General features: G+C 36.5%; 1 protein-coding gene across 7 annotated transcripts in view; it reads right to left on the bottom strand.

Annotated features, from left to right (window-relative positions):
• Window positions 1-19,543, bottom strand: part of KIF6 (kinesin family member 6) — a 167,676-nt gene that overhangs the window by 23,939 nt on the left and 124,194 nt on the right. For 4 of the 7 annotated variants that reach the window (XR_004355793.1, XM_032681448.1, XM_032681449.1 and 1 more), the window contains 3 exons: window positions 16,621-16,671; window positions 2,190-2,274; window positions 1,048-1,183 (listed from right to left, as the gene is read on the bottom strand). Coding sequence is in view for 4 of the 7 variants with exons in the window: in XM_032681448.1 (XP_032537339.1) it covers window positions 1,048-1,183; window positions 2,190-2,274; window positions 16,621-16,671 (272 nt within the window). In the remaining 3 variants the exon portion in view is untranslated. Of the gene's footprint in view, window positions 1-1,047; window positions 1,184-2,189; window positions 2,275-8,707; window positions 8,786-16,620; window positions 16,672-19,543 lie in introns of those variants that run through there. The other 3 variants (XR_004355794.1, XR_004355795.1, XM_032681453.1) reach the window with 2 other exon arrangements.

The raw sequence follows: 19,543 nt of genomic DNA, 5'->3' as shown, positions 1-19,543 counted from the left end.
CTAAATATTTAGACAGGAGGGTGACTAAAACATTATCCTCTTTGTCACTAATACGGTCAGGGATTTTAATGTAAAAGTATTTTGCAATGATAACTTGAAGTTAAGCTAGTTAGGTGGCACTGTATGGGTAACTAAGTTTCTGATATTCAGTTCTGTATTTACTTTAGGCTGTTTTCTTAAAAATACAGTTTAATTTATACTCCCAAGAATTAAGCAAAAAATGGGCTAAACATTTCTTTGTTTATAACAACTTTTCCTCAAGGGGTAAATCTTCTTTCCAGGTAATAATAAATGATATGGGATGGACTGTACTCTTTTCATGAGGCTGATGTACGTTTCATGGCAGTGCTTCATTGGGAGATGCCATGTCACTACTTGTAAGTCATTAAAAAAGTGTCAGAAGAGGAGCATAAGAAAGCTGTGTTGTTGTTTCAGTTGAGTGTAGTCTTCAGACTGTGTTATGAATTTCTGATACAATGTTTAAAATGACACTCTTTAGTTCATTTTTACACAAGTCATTGAATTAGAGCACTCTGTTTCTGCTGGGTTCTTAAACACTGGTGGACCTCAGCTAGAAAGTGAGGGAACACAGTCTGTGCTGAGAGCTGCTAACCCTCTGGAAGCTTAGGGAAGCTGAAACATTACTGGAGTCTTTGAAACAAAGGAAAAAAGCAACTACATTTGCTGGAATAAATCTGATTAAATCACAGTTTTGCTAGCAGTAAAAAAGATTATTTTTCCCAATCTTCTCTATTTGTTTAATGTTCCTTCAGAATTGTTGGCATTTTGGGCCCATTCTTCCCTATCAATTTTTTGGGAGAACATAAAAACAGAAAAATAGAGAAGAAAAAAATGATTTTTCTTTATTTGTGTTAGCTTCACATTGTCCGATTTATTACTGGACATTACCTTTGTCCAATTTACATAGGCATAAGCACAGGTGAACCAGACCCTGAATCATATTCCTTTCTATTTAGTCAACTTTAAGAAATGATTGAAGATGTTATATTTACATGAAAATGGAAGAAATATAAAGTGATTTCATACCTGTAAACTTTTTGCCTCTTCAGACCACCAGACTTCAAAGTCTTTTTGCATCTTCATCTTTACTTTTTCCATAAGAAGCTGTAGGTGCTCAATCTCTACCTTCAGCCCTTTGAAGCGATTGAACATTGTTTTATAACTAATATGAGAAGAAGAAAGTGTATTACAGATCTTCCAACATATATCTGAAGAAAGGTTTATCCTATCTAGAACAGTTACAGATTTAAACTATAAAATAATAAATAATAATCAGAGATGCAGGGGACACAGAGAGATGGTAGAAGGAAGCATGTAATGTTTTAAAAAAGCTTCACGTTTTATTAAAGCTTTTATAAGTGCAAGAAACTTATCACAAAACCCTTTTATTTCATAAAAAAATTTAGTGAAATTCAAATGGGATCAACATTGATTAACAATTAAAATATAGGTTCAATCAACTATGTAAACTATTTCTTTTGAATACTCAGCATGTTACCATTAATAAAGAATCCCACCAGGGCTTGGATTCAGATAGGAGCTGAGATGGATTCCCCTTTCAGATGGAAGCTTCATTAACCAGGCCTCTTGGCTAACATATCCTTGGAGATTTACCAGGAGTATGAAAGAGCCAGAAGTTTCCTCAGAGGTTGCGCATAAGACAAATGCTAGTAAAATACTTAGAACTGATATCTTTGCATCTATTTTCTTTTATACTCCTGGCTACAGCAACATTAGAACAAGGACTGGTTAACAAATGTGTATCCTGCATGTTATTTACATTTGGTCAATCCTGCATAACCTAAAGATTTTCCTTAGGTCAAGAAAGGCAAGACTTTTCTGAATCAACCAAAAAGGTTCATAACACATTTGGATTCAAAGAACAAGTTTTGAACACTAAGCCTCAGAGAGGATATTAAGCTGCTTTTATTTATTTTTAGCTTTTAGCCCAAGCATAAATTTTCCCCAGTCATCTACTGTGGCATCTTACAGACAAACCAACAGCATATACACAAATTTAAAAACTATTAGTGAACCACAAAGCTGACATTTTTTAAATGTCAGAGAAAACCCTGAGGGTAACTGTGTGTGCAGAATTGTAATGGGAATATACTATCAGTATAATTTATCTTCTGAAGGATAGCAGAAGTCTGAGGCAGAAGTAATACCTTTTTTTTTCTTCTTCTATTTGCATTCTAAGTTTCTCTTCTACTGGATCAAACATATTTAACTCTTCGGAAGGACTTGAAACAGCTATAGGAGAAATGTTCAGATGTAAGCAATGACCATATGATGTCCAAAGAAGCAATTTCTAATTAGAATAAAAACTACTTTTTAAGAGGTAGTTAACAAAATGGGGGTCATTAATCATTTCTCTCTTCTGGAAATGCTTCTTCAAATTCCTTATTTAGGCCTTACTTGATAATTAGGGATTTGAATTAAGTTGCTTTTAATTTTTTTTTCCAGGAGAGATGGGAATACTGATTTTAGACATGAATAAAAGCAAGTTGTCAGTTTAAACGTTCATCTTTGGCATAAAACCCTATCAAATGCATTCAACCTGGCAGTTTTGGCTACAAAGAAAAGACCAGAAATTGTTTCAAAAAGAAGAGACAGCAGTAGCTGTGTCGGTGTTTGGAAATAAAGTAACAGAAGGACAAGTAAAAGAAAAATCTTGAAAGAAAAATTAACACTTCGGTAAGCAATAAATTCAGACAATTGGTATAAATAAGGAAAACATCCTGAAACTATATGAGAAAATTTTCAAGGTAAAGGAGAACTGAGGAAATACCTTGAGTAGCCTAAATTAATCTAAGAAACCAGTTTAGGATTGTAACAGAGCTAGTGAGCATGCAATACACAATATGCTTATTATGAGAGATGATAAAACAGTCTTTCTGTCATGGTTTATATGTTCATCAGTGAAAGGAAATGTAAAGTTACCTCCTAGTATTACAACAGTTTCTGTTTCTAGGATGAATGAGAATAGTTTTAGGTTCCCAAGAAAACACGTTTAACCTTTTTAACTCAAGAAAAATGAAAGAAACAAAAGATTTGCTGTACAATACATGCAAGTTTCCACCCCGACTGTTATTTCTGCCAAGAAAATAAATTCTATGTCAGCCTGTCACAAGGTCTGAGGAATGCACCCTCTCTTTAAGGAGAGGAATTCTGTCTGGAACAAGAGGGTAGTAATGACCCCTCTCTGCCTCTAAGCACGCCAGCTGAAACCATTAATCTTCTGTTGCTGCACCCTATAGCTTAATAGAGATTAAGTTGAAAGGCATTTTATTTCATTAGAATACTTAAGTCAAGCATGTTAATACAGACAGTCAAGGTGGACAAAGGCCATGCAGAATTCTCATTTTGTACATTGAAAGGCTTTGCTGCATGTGATTACAAAAGAAGAATAGGGTGAAGACATTTGTGGTGGAGAGGGTACTCTGAAAAGATAAAAAATATAAACTGCTTGGAATGTTAAAGTGAATGCACAAGGTAAAAACATCATGGCAGAGGAGATGCTACAACAGTGGCACTGTATAACAAGCTATACCTGAACACAACAGATAATAAGAAGGCCATCATAATCATGTCAGAACCTCTGCAGAAAGCAGTAAACATTTCCATGATTACAGCATATGAAGATTTTCTGATTTGTCAGATTTCATCCCAAGAGAAGGCATAATGTGGGAAAGCACAGAGCTACACAGGGAACTTGTGAGGAGACATTCACTGCAAAGCTCCTGAGGCTTCACACTTGTTCTGACCTTCACGAATACACAGAAAATAGGCTTGGGAGAAATATGCTCTTGTGGAACAAACTGAAATGATTTAGGGAGTTACTTCCTCCTAATTGAGCCATGCTCACAGACCATGTGAGAATCCTTAGTATGTTTCCATGAATATTCCAGCCAGACCCAGTGTGAGCCAACTTCAGCAGTGGTTAAAGGGGACTCTTTTGAGAACACTGAAGTGCATTTGTCCTATTTGCACAATCTGTAACAGTGTCTGAGTTCAGAAGGTAGCAGTTCCAGCTCCTTATAAGGAAGGGAAATGATACAGAGTGGAAGACCATATCATCTTAAAATGTTAATACTGTTTCTGAAGTGAGGACTTCCCTACACGAAAACATCACCAAATTCTTCTAGTCATTACAGAGTGATGCAAGGCCATAATATAGCTTTCCTTCCTTGATTTATTAGGACATCTAGTACTTGGAAAAATGTTTATATATTAGCTCTGAAAGGTCAGCAAAACTTAGGCAGAATTTTGTCACTTATACATAAAAACACCATGAAAAATGTTTTTCTTCTGCTGATTACATGCTGTAGAAGGGATTATTTGGTTGCAAGTTACCTTCAGAAATAATAAAGCCTTTTATATGAGATGAGAACCTATATCATAAACAGGCCCCATCATCTCCACCCCTGCATAAAATTACACCCATTATCTCCACCTACTGATGAAAGTCAGAAACACAGCTATGGGCAAGGTGAGCAGCACAGTTTCATGAACAGAAAGAAATGAGTATACTGCAAGCTGATGGGGCCCCAGTAGCAAAACCAGCATTGCATAAATGGCTACAACTTAGACATCCATCACTGTGCTCGTGTCACAAAAGCAGAAGAGATCTGATCACAGTATCAGATGAAATTCAGTGGTAAATTAAGTCCAGGACATGCCTACGGGGGCACTCCTTTGTAAGATGTCCAGTGCCTTTTCCCAAGCTGCTACAGTTTCCATTTCAGCTTTTTCTTATGCCTGCTCATTGCAACAATGTGTTTGTTTGTTAACTGAATAACTTTCTGCTCTAAAGACTAAACCTTTTTGAATCTACCTACTGTAATATATACAAACATACACATGGCTCTTTCCTGATGTTCCGGGCAAAAGACATCTAAGGTCTGGTGGACTGTACTTCAACTCTTATGTTTTCTGCTGCTTCTGCCTTCTCCTCTTTCTCTTCTACTTCTTTTCTCCCCTCTCCTCTTTACCTTTCCTGAATCCCTGCAGTGGCCTCTTTCTGCCCCTGGGCTCCTGCTGCTGCCTCACACTCCTCTCCTCTTACCAGTCCAGGCAATTTCAGCTACAGCTGACGTGAGGAAGGTAAGGCAGAGGTTAATGGCTCATGTCTAATGTTAATGTTCTTCAGTACGTAGGCTCAGTTATTTTAAAATAACATGAGAGGGACAACTGAGTGAATAAAAAGCATAATATTTACTCAAAAAATTTAATTCAGATACCTAAGAAGAAATATTTTCTTTTTGCTCCAGGTTTTTATTCCACTAAAGAGTTTCTTTTTATTGTATATTTCTACCCTTCCATCCAAGAACAGAAAGCACTAATTAACCACATATATAGGAAGTACATGCAAATTGCTAAATGCTGAAAAATCACATCAACTTTTGCCCTTATAAATTAAAAAATTCTGCAATACATTACAAGATGTAGTAGAGATGCTACTGCTGAAATACTAATTATCAGATATCTTTTCTGCAACTGCACAGAAGAACACAAAGTGGTATCTCCCTGTCCACTCAGGGTTGACTTTTAATTCATTGATTGACAGTTTGTCATATGAAACTTGATTGTACAGTCTCGCTCTACGCTTTCAGTGCCTCAGCTGAGATGAGCCATTCATTCAATTGATGTGTAACACCACACGCACTTTTAGTGCCCCAGTGACTTCTCCTGGGAAACAAATGGAGTTACTGCAATTTAATCCTGGATAACGCAGACTCAGGTTTCAGGGGTGCAGGGGAGGTATGATGTGCATGTTTAGGAAAACATTGGCTCTGTGTATACTAGAGGGGGTTTCTGTTGGCATACCTTCATCCAATTCTATACAACAGAGTTATTTTGTCAGTAGTCAGTAATGTACTGATAAGGAGTATTAGTTTCTTTACATTAGCATAACTGCACATACAGCTGAGTGTCAAAAATTATGAATCCTACGTTGTGAAGTCTTTTTAAAGAATACTGAGGTCACAAGATGTAAAGAAGAGACTTTGACAGTGCTATGCTGGGTAATGAAACAGCTAGCAACTTTTATGCTTTTGGGCTAACTGGTTTTGGTTCATCTTCACATACAACCCATTTGGTAAAGTGAGGAACAGGATACAACTGATACCAGCTGTCTGCTTACAGAGGAAGGTGAGCTCTGCATGAGTTGACAGTTCATATCATAAAAGTTCGTGATTTTTGGCTTTTTTTGCATAAAGAATTTCTAAGAGGCATTCTAAGATATAATTATTTTATTCTAATGAAAGGGCCAATTTTGGAGCACAGGAAGTAGTAAATTTTACGGCACATTCCACATCATCAAAACACACAGTACCAGAAAGAAATTATAGCACCTGCTAACTGGATCACTATTGCAAAGCAATATGGAAAGCATGGATGAAAAACGCTATTTCTAGCATAAGATACCAAGTGTTATCACCATGGTTTACTGCAAGCTGGCAACAACACGAAATACTCTGGCAGATTCTTGTCTAGAGTCAGAAAATTTTGCAAGAAACTCTCTGTGACCCTGAACTTTATACTCTCTGGGGCACTCGTATATTTCTCGACCTGAGTGTATCCCAGAAGTCAAACTCCTAGGGATTTATTGTCTTGTGCCTCAAATAACATTGTGCCCTGCCCTCCAGCTGTACTTTTGCAGTCAAATATTTTCATTTTTTCACTAGATAGTCTTGTATTTATCTGCTTAAATTTATAGTCACTTGAAGTAACCAAATTTAGAATTCACTTTAGTATCCCATTAACATATTTACTGCTTTTTTTATCAGCTTTGGAGCTTTTGGCAAACTCGGGCTTTAGTGCTTTCAAACTAGACCATATGTTGTCATTTGTTTTTTTAAAACAGAACTACCCATCCATTATTAAGGATCAGCTTACAAGTAATTGCCCCCCTTTTCTTTTTTATTCCTCCCCTAGGCCATGTCAGTCTCTGTTTGTCACTGGGCAACACGTGTGTACCTTATACAAAATCAAAGATGAGTATGCACATCCAATCCAGGAGGAGAGGAAAATATCCTAGTGCCTGGATGAGTTTATATTGTGGGTTTTAGAGTAATTTCCCTAACCCTAATATAAAAGATTTTTTAAAGTTTCAGCCAATTTGTCTTGAGAATACACTGAAACAAACTGTCCTATTTCCAGCATTTTACAAGTTAATGAATGTACAGGGGATTGGGGACATGTATTTTCTAGATTTTGATTTTGATTTTAATCACTGAATTTATTAAAAGAGTCCATTGGTATGCTGGTTTTTGTTTTGTTTTTGGGTTTGGTTCTGTTTGTTTTTTGTTTTGGTTTGGATTTTTGCATTGTTTATTGTTTTACTGGCTTAATATTGGCTCAAACTAACTAACTTCCAATATACACCTGTAAAGCAGACTTTTTTTTCCCATATCAGTGAACTGTTTTAGCTAAATACAGACTCACACTTCAATTCCCTCAAGTTGCTTCTTTGAAACTAGTCATCTATAAATTTGCTCCTCAAAATACATGGTATACAAAATAGAAGGTGTTACCTTCACATCAGCTGCACTTAAGCCATGAAAGTTTCTGAAACCATGGTGGCTAAAAATTCTCTGTTGGTTTCCAAATATACAAGTAAAATATACTGGGGGTGAGGGGGAGGGAAAGCAGCTTCAAGTTTAATATCTTCTATACATGCCAGTTAATTTAGTGGAATGGTAACATAGCTAGGTCTTAGCCAGGAACCCCCTACTAACTCAGATTCTTGCATACACTTAATAAATACATTTTACCGTTTGATTACACGAGATTACTGTTGCATCGTTTATCTTGTTCATAATATTAGATAAAATCATACCTGATATATTTGAATGATCTCTCTCTGCCTTCTAAGAAGGGGTGTTGTTTGTCACCCATAAGCTTTGAGGTTTTGTAAGCATTAATTTTTACAACATCCAAGAGCTTTCATGGGGAAAAAAAAATCTCTTTGCTAAGCTTTGTTATGCTCTTCTTGAAAGAAAAGGATGGAAAATACTTCTGAAGTCAGTTCTTTATCACAAACCTGAGACATTAGGAATACTCTACTACCAATATGCAGACTGCAGTTGCAGTAAGACACCACCACAGTTTTTGTAAAGTAATGCCTGGTCAAGATAAGAACTTGACTGAGAATAATATAGCACAACTTTCCTATGAATAAGAAATTCCCAGGTGCAGTCACGCTGAGTGTCACAGAGCACAGAAGCAATACTGAGGCTTAGGGCATCCATATTTCTTGCTGGGAATTCTCAGTTCTGAGAAGTGCCAGCCTTATTGTGCATGAATATACACAGCCATGCACAGTAAGTCCTGTACTTGCAGGTCACATTTAGGAATTCAGTGCATGCAGCAACTGTGGGATCAATTCAATAGGCCTAATGTTTTCTAAATAAAAGGGGTGTTTTACCTGCATTCTCTGTAGAACTCTGTCTGTGGTTGTCAGTACAAACACTCGTGACAATGCACAGAAGCATTGATTTTGGACTGTACGCTAAATTTATAGCAACCTCATTTGCAAGAATATTAAAGAAAAATAAACATACATTTTTATACTTCACTGCTTCTGTTTCAACTGTGTATAGGTGGGTCCTGAAACTGATGTGTAACTTCAAGTTAGACAATAAAGGAGGTTTTGACCTTGATTCAAGAAGTGAATACCAACCAAATAAATGCATGTGGCAGCATCAGTTCGAACAATTTTGATCTTTCTGTTACAAGGTATTAGTAAAAGTCCTTTCATCTGCAAAAGAGAAGTAGATGAGATAGAAAACATAAAGAAAAGACACACCATTATTGATGAAATCAATATATTATGAGCATGGGGTTGCACTGTAAAATGTTTAGTTTAACTCTTGGCCCAAGGAAGACAAAAGGTGTTAGGCCTGAAGCCCCTTTATCATGAATCTGGTGTTTTTTTCTGTGCAAATAGCAGAGATATGTGTTAAGACTTCACCTCACTTAAGTGTACAATAAAGACAAAAGTACTACAGAAATTTTTGTTTCCACTCTCCCACATGGCTACTCCACTGGTCCTCTAAAACAGTTTCCTGAATGCTTTTTAAAATATTGTATGAGTTTTCCAGAAAATTTCTGAAGCTCCAATATAGGATTTCATGTCACCAGGAATGTTATTCTTTAAGATCCATTTTGATGTTGTTCAGTGTTCTAGCATATGTATTTGATTAGGATCACGTACAACTCGGGCAGTTACAGGGGCCAGATTATGGTTTTGGGACCCCCTATCCCTGCTGGCCACACTCATATCCCACATCAAGTGCTGCACTTTTGCTGGTCTTCCCATGCACACACCTATCAGCTGCAGCTGGGCTGTTTGTGCTGGCTACCAGCTCAAGAAGGTACAAGAAATAAAGAGGTATTTAGGGATTTCTCATAATTCAGCTCTTTTCTGTGACTTGTGAAGGAAAGGACATTGAGTTTGATGCTCTGGTAGCTGTTGGATGAATTACTCTGTACCATATACTGAGAAGAGACAATCCTGATGTATCCAGAAACAATTACAATTTATGCACAAGATTCTTATCTGGAGAAGTATATCCAACCTCTGCACATTTGTAGGATATTATTAATAGCTACTTATTTGAAGACATTATTCTCTGTGATCTTAAATATGAAAAAAATTTTGAGCAGAAAAGCAGTGAATTAATTTCCTTTGGCTCTTTCAGCAAAAAGTAAAATGGGAGAAGTTTTTTACAAGGTCTGAAGATTGTTCTGAAACACTGGATGTCACATTAGCCATGCTATTTCTCATTCCCTCTATCCTTTATATGATCAGATAGATAGAAATTGCTATTCTAGTTTTGACCACTACCTTGAAAAACTCAAAGAAATACAGATGTGAAAGAGCTCCATTTGTTGTTTACAGTTCATTAGATTACAGAACTTTTGTTTATTTCAGAGAGCTTTCACAGAGAAAACCTTGACTGATACAGAAATAGTCAAGCTGCCCAACATACCCACTGGACATGGCCGGATGAAAGAAGTTTACAGTACCTTAGTTAAACTTTCTACAAACTTTTTAGAGCCAATAGAGGCTACTCAAAGATAACTGAGGCTAAAGCAAACAAGCTCAGGCCTAGAATCAGTCGATTTTTTGCTCCCTCCACTTCAAGTCCCGTCTTAGAATTATAGAATCATTGTGGGTGGAAGGGACCTTGGAAGGCTGCACAGTCCAAGCTACTGCTCAAAGTTTAGTGAAAACTGAATCAGACTAGGTTGTCCAGACATGTCATGAAAAACTCCATGGACAGAGATCCTTCAAACTTCTCTGATGACTTCTTTCAATGTGTAATTATCCTCATAGGATCTTAATAGTTTAATTTAGTAGACCAAACTAGAGAATGAGAGCTTTATCTCCAGATTCTGCCTTGCTTACTTGCTAGAAACCAGAAGGAGTCTCTAAATAATAATGCAATTTGCATTGAACTTTTCAGTATTTCAGAAGAAATACTTATTCCAAGAAAGCTAACAGAGAATGTAAGCTGTTCCAACAACAGTGAAATGCCTAAGTCAGTGTCAATAAAACTGAGAACTGAATAGCTGTGCTACAAGTTCATGACTCCTAATAAAAATATCGCTTGATCCAAAGATGTCTTTGCTCTTTTCTGAGCTAGGATAGCTGAAGTTGAGTGGGTCACATGGGAAGCTTAATAGGAACACACAAGTAATCTCAGAATTTTCTCTGACAGTTCAAGAGGAGATATTTGCAAAGACTTCCAGTAAAGATGCAATATTCTCTTTCTTGAAGACAGAATGAAAGGGAAAATTCATGCCTCTCTCTAGAATTTAGCATTGTACCTAAAAAAACCTGCTAAGTGTCTTCGTTACAGTGCATACTCTTACAGTTTTAAACTTAATTCCAATGTAATAGTGGGAAATCCCCAAAACATATTACCTAAGAAGAAACCTCAGGTACTGTGGGAAAAAAATCATTGCTGCTTGTTTAGCTGCTGCTTCAAATCCGTGGTTCTTTTTCCTGATTGTGAACATCTTTACAGAAGGACTTGGTAGATACAGAAATACAAAAGCTCTTCAAGAGCTCATAGTTTTAGCCATAAACTGTGCTGACTTGAAGCACAAAACAGCATGCAAAACCAAGAGAATAAGTTTGTTATGGTGTCTAACTTCACAGTTACTACAGGCTAAAGTCTATGCTTTTTCCCACCAAGACAAATCTGAAATAACTGCAATGACTTAAATACACTACAATAACAAGCTTCTCTAATCTACCTGTAATATCCTATATAACTACTTATATTTCAAGCACTTGCTTAAAAACTGATTTGGTAAATCTTTCTTTTAGAAATAATTCTACAAAGCAAATTCAAAAGCAGTTTTATCTTTGTCAGAGTAAAACTTCTAAAAGGCCAAGAGGTACCGGTTTCTGAATTTTCAAGTTTTGCTATTGGTATCTTTGTCTTAACAACAGTGAAAAATCATCATCCTTTTTAACAAGCACAATCTTACCAGCTTTCTGTCACTCTCAGAATTCCTATTTTCTTTGAAATACACTAAAGAAACCAAACCCATCACTAAAAAACAGTGGCCTTGATACCGCTAGAGGTCACCCTAGGAATAAAATAAGTTCCCTGTATGCACAAAACCAGGGAACTTTTACAAAAAACACCACTGTTGCTTGACATTTGAACTACAAATGTATAGAAGAACATAACACACAGAAACATTGTGCATATCAAAATTATGATTTGCTAAGAGAAATTTTTCCCTTATTCTGAGGCTACTGCAAACTGACTACACTGCTCTTTGGCATAATTTAGCCTTTGGATGATTAGTAGTACTGGGGACATGTTGCTGTATCTCCCACAAAAAAACCCAAACCAAACCAAACCAAACCAACCAACCAACCAACAAAAAACCACAAAAAGCCCCACAGAAAAAAACAAACCAGAAAACCCCTTAAAATTCTGGACTTCAAAGAGATTATTTCTCTAAAGTCCTTTATTTAGCCCATACATAAGATATCATTTTTCAGCACCAAGAATGATGGTCTTGAAACAGGCCATCTATTATTCTCCATGGACTGTGCTGGATTTGTGTGGGAAAACACAAACTGCCAGTTTGGTCAGCTTCTGTCATTTTGTGATTGAAAACACTTGTGTCTCTTCATTTCATGGCATCAGTACAGATCAAGAATCTTCTGTTTCATATGAAAAATGTTAAATGTCATCTCAGTTACAAGATGCAAAGAAGTGAAAGAAACCAAGGTCATTTTATTTAAATATGGATTTATTTAAATAACAGGTCAACTCTGATGCAAACCAGCGGTTTGGAAGTGAGATGTGCTTTCCATCGACACAGATTACAGTAGATGAGTTCAAGACAGCTATAATTATTAGTCTAATTAATGTTATATATGTCTGAAAAACGCTGCAATGGTTGCAGAGAACTATCATACACTTATATACCAGATACAAACCCCAGTGGATCAGCTTTTCTAGTGGCATGGGCCACATTGGAAGGTTCAAGGTCAGACTGGCTGGAGCTGTGAGCAACCCGATTTAGTGAAAGATGTTCTCCCTGCCCATGGTTGGAAGGTTGGTCTGGATGATATTTAAACACCCCTTCCAACCCAAATCATTCTGCGATTCTATGAGCTAACACTCTGGACAACTGGGAGCAGCAGTTCTCCATTCTAACTCTTCAGATATGCAGAAATGTGTCAAACAACATACTTTTCTTTCCATCAGGTATAGATGGGATATATAGTAGTGACAGTACCACAAGCACGGAGGAATCGATTCTTGAAATTCTTTCCTAACACTGTCTAGAATATTCCTGCAGGAGTACTCTGATACATTAATTATACAGCACTGTCTGTCCCTGCTTTATTCTGGTATTGATCATGTTTTTTTACTTCTAATTAAGGAAAGGTGAGTAAGCAGAATGAAACACACTATAAAGAAACACCCGTCATGGCAAGAAAAAGGATATAAGCTGATACTAATACCTTTAGAACAGGTATCTAGCTTCGAAAATGTAGGAGAAGATGATATAGAAAAGGCTACAGAGGGTACAAAGATAAGGAGAAACTTTTCTATTTTTGCTTAAAACAAATGTGTTACAAATCGAAATATAAAAATAACATGCCAAAAGCCTTGCTCTCAGGCATTTGCCATACTAAATCAAATGCTGGTATGCAATATCAGGGATTCAAATATATCTGTTATTTCTGACTCACCTAGTTATTTTATTTTTTATGAGGAATGGGCTTTATCAAAGGAATTTTGCTTAAAAAAGAACTTTGGAAGAACTCTTTGAATAATGGCAGAAATAAAGAATCTTATTTCTAAAACTCAAGTTACAAACCCAGGAAAAACAAGTGGAGGTTTTGTTTGGTTTTTTGTTTTTAATAAAATATTGATAAAACTGCACCTTAATGCTGAAATCCATACAAAGGATGCAGATTCCTTACAAAGACCCACATTTCTCCTACTTTTTTTTTCATTTCAAATAGCTCTACAGAGAAAGTGGAGCTGGATAGTAATTTAGTTTCAACAAACCTCCCCAGAAGCAGAAAGGTTTTGCCATCTTTTGATGTTTTCAGGAGAATTTCAAAAGAAAGGATTGCTACTAGCAAGGATTGCTACTAGCCCAGATTTCAAAACTTACACAAAAAGAGAAGGGAGTCTTATGGAAAACGTGAGGAAAGGAAAATTATTTGAAATGGAAAGCTGCAACACTCCATTTCAACTAAACTGATAAACTACCCGTAATTATCAGCAATGAGGGGCATACTGTGCTGAAGAAGCTGCACCACTGATCGCAGACTAACATTCATGTTAATTTAGGAAACTTTTCAGACTGCACATAATGGATGATCCTTCTGTGCATGAAGCTTTGTCCCAATCTGCTTGAAGCTGACTGAACAGCCTGGGGGATGTGTAGATTTACTAAACATTTCTGCTGATATGGACAGATCAGTCAAGGGTATGTTCAAGGATCCTTCCTAACTCCCACAGTTGACCCAACAGAGGCCTCTACTCAAGATGTAGTTGAATAGGCAATACTGTGCAAGTCATAGCACAGTTACTTCTGTTATGGAAAGTAATTGTACAAAACACACCTTTGCTACATGACTACATCCCCATAGAAGCATCCTCCCATTACAATACATCACAGGATTTCCTATGTCATCAGGCAGGTCCAGCTTAGGATGCAGTCTCCCCCCAGTGCTGGCAAATAATGTTACACTAGCCTGCTTGCAGTCATGCTCTATCTATGCAAAACTGGAATAAGAAAATGGAGAATCAGGTCCTGTATTTTACAGAAATGCTAGTTAAAAGTATCTTAATATTACACTGGAATCAAATAAATCTTTTACACCCAGTAACGTTCTGATGACGCAATGATTTCACTCTGTGAATACTTAAGCAGTGTATACATTATTTTATTTTAAATCCTGCCTAAAAATGCAGTTAGTCATGAAAAAGGAATTTTAAATCCTGCCTGAAAATACTTTTAAGCATGTTACTCTGAAAGATCTCACTGAAGATAACTAAAAGAAGTTATTTGTATAATGAAGTATTTTTATAATTAATAAAGATGAAAGTCACCCTAAGAGTGAATATTGCAATTTTGCACAAAATATTCAGTGTTTCTGGTTCTGTACTGACAGACATGGAGCAATCCCTTGTCTCTGATGAAACCTCCCATCTAATTGTGTCCTTTGTGAACTTCCAGCATATGGTGTTTTAAAAGAGATAGCTAAGAGCAATGGGCTTAGTAGTGGAGTTTTCCTTCAATAAGAAATCCACATCTTAAGTACAGCCATGAGGGAAACAAATCTACACTGTTTAAAATCCAGCTAGAATACCTTCTTCAAGAGTTTTAACCATAAAATTTTTTAAGGAAAAAAAAAGGCAGCTGGAAGATATTAACTTGGTTTCTAATTGAAACAATGGTGTGTTTTATTTCATGTTGGGATTTCAACAGACTCTTAATTAGAACTTTTACCACGCAGTTTTCAGTAAAAGTATCTTGATGACATTCTGGTCGTCCAGAAGTTCCTGGGAGACTTGACACCTGTTACTCCTTGGAAGAACATTCACTTAAAAAGACAGGCAGGCAAATAATACTCCCCAACTCATAGAATAAATATTAAGTCTAAATAACCAGAGTATTTAAAAGAATAATGAAAATACTGGAAAATAATTTGTGCAGTCCAGACTTTGTGATGATAGGCAGACAGCAGTGCTTAAAACAAAAGGCAAAAATGCATGGGTTGCCTGCTGCATTTTAGAATACTAATAGAATATTTACAATGCAAATGTATAGCTGGTAAAGTCACTACTATGGCATTTTGTAAGTACATGAAAAATTATGCTTACCTATGTTATGAAAAGCAGGGAGGGGAGGGGAGGGGAGGGTGCTTTTTAAACACTGTCAAGTATGGGACACTGATCACCTATCTAGGAAGCCTGTTCTTGGTAAAGAAACTTTTCCTAATATCAGATTTGAACTTTCTCTGATGCAGTTTTGAACCATTCCCATGTGTCCTGTTACTGGATACCAGGGAGATCAGCAGCTCCTTCATTTCCCCTTCTCATACTGATCAAAATAACTTGAGTTTAACTCCTAGGCTTTATTGGTATGGACAACATTAATTTTCAGTGCTGATTATCAAAATAAAAAGGGATAGAGGTATAAAATAGTAACATCATCAACAAAGCTTGAGATGCATGGGTAAATTAGAAAGAGAAACTATTTTTTTTTCTGCAGTAACTTACTTGCCTGACTTCTGAGATTAAGAAAGTCCCTCAATTTTCTCCCTCTTACTAAGAGACAAATAACGTTCTCTGTATTATGTACACATAGAAATAAATGCATCAACTGCAATCTGGTCTGAGTTAGCTCCATCTTTTATGTGAAGAAGGTCTATGAAGGCACATTTTGGGATTCTTTTATGGATTTAAATGAAGGGGGATCTAAACTGTTAATGCAACAGCAGTTTTCTGTCAAATTTTAGATGAAGTTTATTGTCCCAGAAGTGGAATTCTCATATGAACACTCCTAGGCTGTTTCAGTACAAAGTCAGTGGAGTCAGCTTTAAACATCTTAAAACAAATTTGGATGACTTAACACTTATGTGAACAACTTACATAGACACTTTTAGCTTCACAGCTGTGTCAACAGAAACTGTAAGAAATAACTTCTCAACTCCTATAACTAGATGCAAGAGAAACGACCTGTATATGCCTTCAGCCCCTCTCAGAATGAGAAAAATTAAAAAGGATGTTAGACAGACTGTGGCAACATGGCTATTAGCTCAGTCTCAGGACATACCACTGTCTGTTAATGGGAATTCAAATTAGACTCATCAGAAACCAAACTCCAAAACCTATAAGAATTTTGTATTATTTTTCTCATCACATATAAAATAAGATGCCTTTAGAGTCAAATTTCAGGCAAAGTTCACAGAGTCCATGTTCTTTATGGCATGGATATTGCAGAAATACTGTGGCAAAAACTGTCATAGAAAATACAACCTGCCTCATAAGCAGACTCATCCTACCTATACCTGAAATGTTATGGTCTTACCTAGAGCTGCTCTCTGAATGTGCCTCTGCGTTATCTCTCCTTTCAGACAGTCTGTGAAGGACACAAAATGCAAATAGTTAGAATTCAAATGTCAAAAATCAATGAAGTCATTGCTTTCCCATCATTTGAAATTCCCTGTGCTGCTGGCCAATTTTAGGTTTTTTTTTTTTTGTGATCCATGGGACAGGAAGTTTTCTGAGTTCTGTCCTTCCCTCTACTGCAAGTAAACAAGTAGGCACAATGTGACTCTACATATCCTAAGACTTAACTTTGTCCAGTAAGAAAAACTGAAAATGAGGCTCTTTACTGTCAAGCACTTTCATAGAATAATGATCTGATGTTGCTAGATACAAAAGAAATCCAAGTGAGACTAAAAGACATAGAGAATTCCAAGTATTTTTTCAAACAGACTTACAGGCGCTGATGGTGGAAAGGAGATATTAGGTCACTAATCTGCATCTTTGCCAGGGAAAAATTGGTTCTCTACAGTCCATTTTTCCTGTTTGTCTAGCCCAGTTTTAAATATCCCATGTGTTAGAGCTTCTGGAAGTTCTACTAGTGTCCTGGTTCCAGACAGGACAGGGTTAATTTTTGCAGTAGCTGCGAAGGGGCATGGCTAGGACACATAGATTATTCTATACCATCTCATGTCCTTGCCGGGATGGTGTGAAAGGGACTCTATTCCAGGGAGAAGGGGTTCTTTCCAGTTGAGAAAACATGCTAGAGGGAGCCATCCAGTATTGCCTGTTACCATGAATGCTTTCCTTTCTTATATGTTGTTATTAGTAGTGTTGCTTTTAGTGTTCATTTTCTTATCTCATTGCTGTTTCCAGTAAATTGTTCTCATCTCAATCTGTGGTCTTTGCCTTTTGGGCCTCCAATTCTCCTCTCCACCTGCTGCAGTGGGGAAGGGGGAGAAAGCAGGGGAGCGAGAGAAAGAGCGGTGCGTGGTTTGGAGAGTCTTGGTGGGAGCACTAAATTGGGGAGTACAGTTCCTAAACCACATCAACTACTCAACATAAGTCACAGTGTAGAGGTCGTTGATTTACAACCAAAAATTAACTAAAATTTCATTATCTCATTGTTTCTAATTAGGCTCCCATGCCCCATATAATTCACCTTCACCCTTCTTTTATCAATTTTCACCCTGTTCTATGACATTGTTTTAGTTTACCAATTATTCCAAACCATAATTAAATTACAACATGGGAAGCCACTATTCATAGATATTAATGAAAACAATAAAGGAAAAACATAATGCTAAATGTACAATTTCAACAGTGCGTGTGTTCTGAGGGAGGATGGAATTATGCCTTTCAAGTTTTCAAATTAAAACCATTTCTAAGCAAAGACTTGTTCATAATCTTTACTAAGCTGTACATCTGGATACCAGGGAAAGAAAAAAAATCCGCTGGATTCACTTTTTTTTTTCCCCAGACCTCTGATTATCTACATCATATTAGCATGCATTCTGAATTAAAAATATCCTTTTGCTTACAAATGAAGACCTACAGAATAAACTAATCAGAGCAAATTACCTCATTAACAGTTGTCAAATGCTTAAACAGAGAATGTAAAAAACCATTCAGAATTCACAGGTCATGAGAATTAGACTGCTCTGTGAGCACAAAAGAACCATGACAAATTAAACTTTTTTGGGAATTATGAAAAAAATTGTGAAGTATTTAGTAGCATTGTAGAAATGATATTGTATGCAATACATTACAGTGTAACAGTAAAGTTTTGCTGTTTTGAATATTTATAGAGAAACAAACAAACCAAAGCACTCTACCTACTCCTTCACTATAAAATAGATATTGCAGGGTTGTATTTTTCTGCAGAGGAAGTTTTATTCTTTTTAGTTATTTTTACTTAAACCAATGAATTCTTCTCTACCTAAAGTTAGCTGTAAAATTAAGAACAGCCTTCAGCTACTGAGAAAGAGATTAACTGAAATAACTAACCTCATCTACCCCTGCTATAACAAACAAATAAATCCTCCACCTAAATCCCCTTAATAATTTTTACCAATAAAAGCAGTGTTAAATGATCAATGCTCACCATATTTGTGCTTTGAAAGTTTTATCAAGCAACTCAATTGATGTCAATACTCAGTACAATGTGATTAAATGTGCTATTTTTTCCCTCAAATTGCTTTTTGCTACTCTGGATATTTAGATCCTTGTGTTCTATTGCACCGTATCACACAGCGTGATGTTACTCAATATTGAGCCATGAGACAGTCATGAAACAATTTGTAGTAATCTTGAGATTCATCTCAATGGATTACCATTAACTGAGGTGCCTCAGAAAGCTATCTATATATTTAAGAGCTTATGAACTCTCTTTCTTATGCACTGTGAGCTGCAAAAGGCAGCTGCCACTGTCATATGATAAAAATGGTTGTAGTAGTGAGAATATGCTGTTCATCAAGAGCCAACTGAAAAAAAGGGTGACATACAGTTCTCAATCCTGTCAATATATCCTCTTATTTCTCCTTCTTTAACCTTGCTAGAAACAGATCATCAGCAATCTAAATGTTTTGCATTTCAAGTGGCAATGAGGTCAACTGAAAAAAGCAAGGCAAACAAGTCAATGAAAGTAAGATCGAACAGTAGATAACAGCTTGCCATCAGTACAAATATGTGGAAACACAAGAACATGGGGACTGTTTTTAAATGATTATAGCCAAGAGGCTTGACTTTTAATTATGTAGAATTCACTTTCAACACAGCTGGGATAGAAACCACAGAGGCTGCAAAAGTTCTGCTTCTATTGCAAGCTTTGTCAGATCAGTCAGCAGTGTGAAACTGCCCCAAATGCTCCTCTCCCCTTTCATTCTAGCCTTTGTACACTACTGCTCCATCCATGACATGGACCATGATGTTGCAAGAAACCTTGTCCTTCTTCAATTTGGCAGCTT

Source organism: Chiroxiphia lanceolata, chromosome 3 (assembly GCF_009829145.1).
Source record: "Chiroxiphia lanceolata isolate bChiLan1 chromosome 3, bChiLan1.pri, whole genome shotgun sequence".
Lineage (NCBI taxonomy): Eukaryota > Metazoa > Chordata > Aves > Passeriformes > Pipridae > Chiroxiphia > Chiroxiphia lanceolata.
Note: the sequence above shows the minus strand (reverse complement) of the source record. Positions and strands in the feature narration are given on the sequence as shown.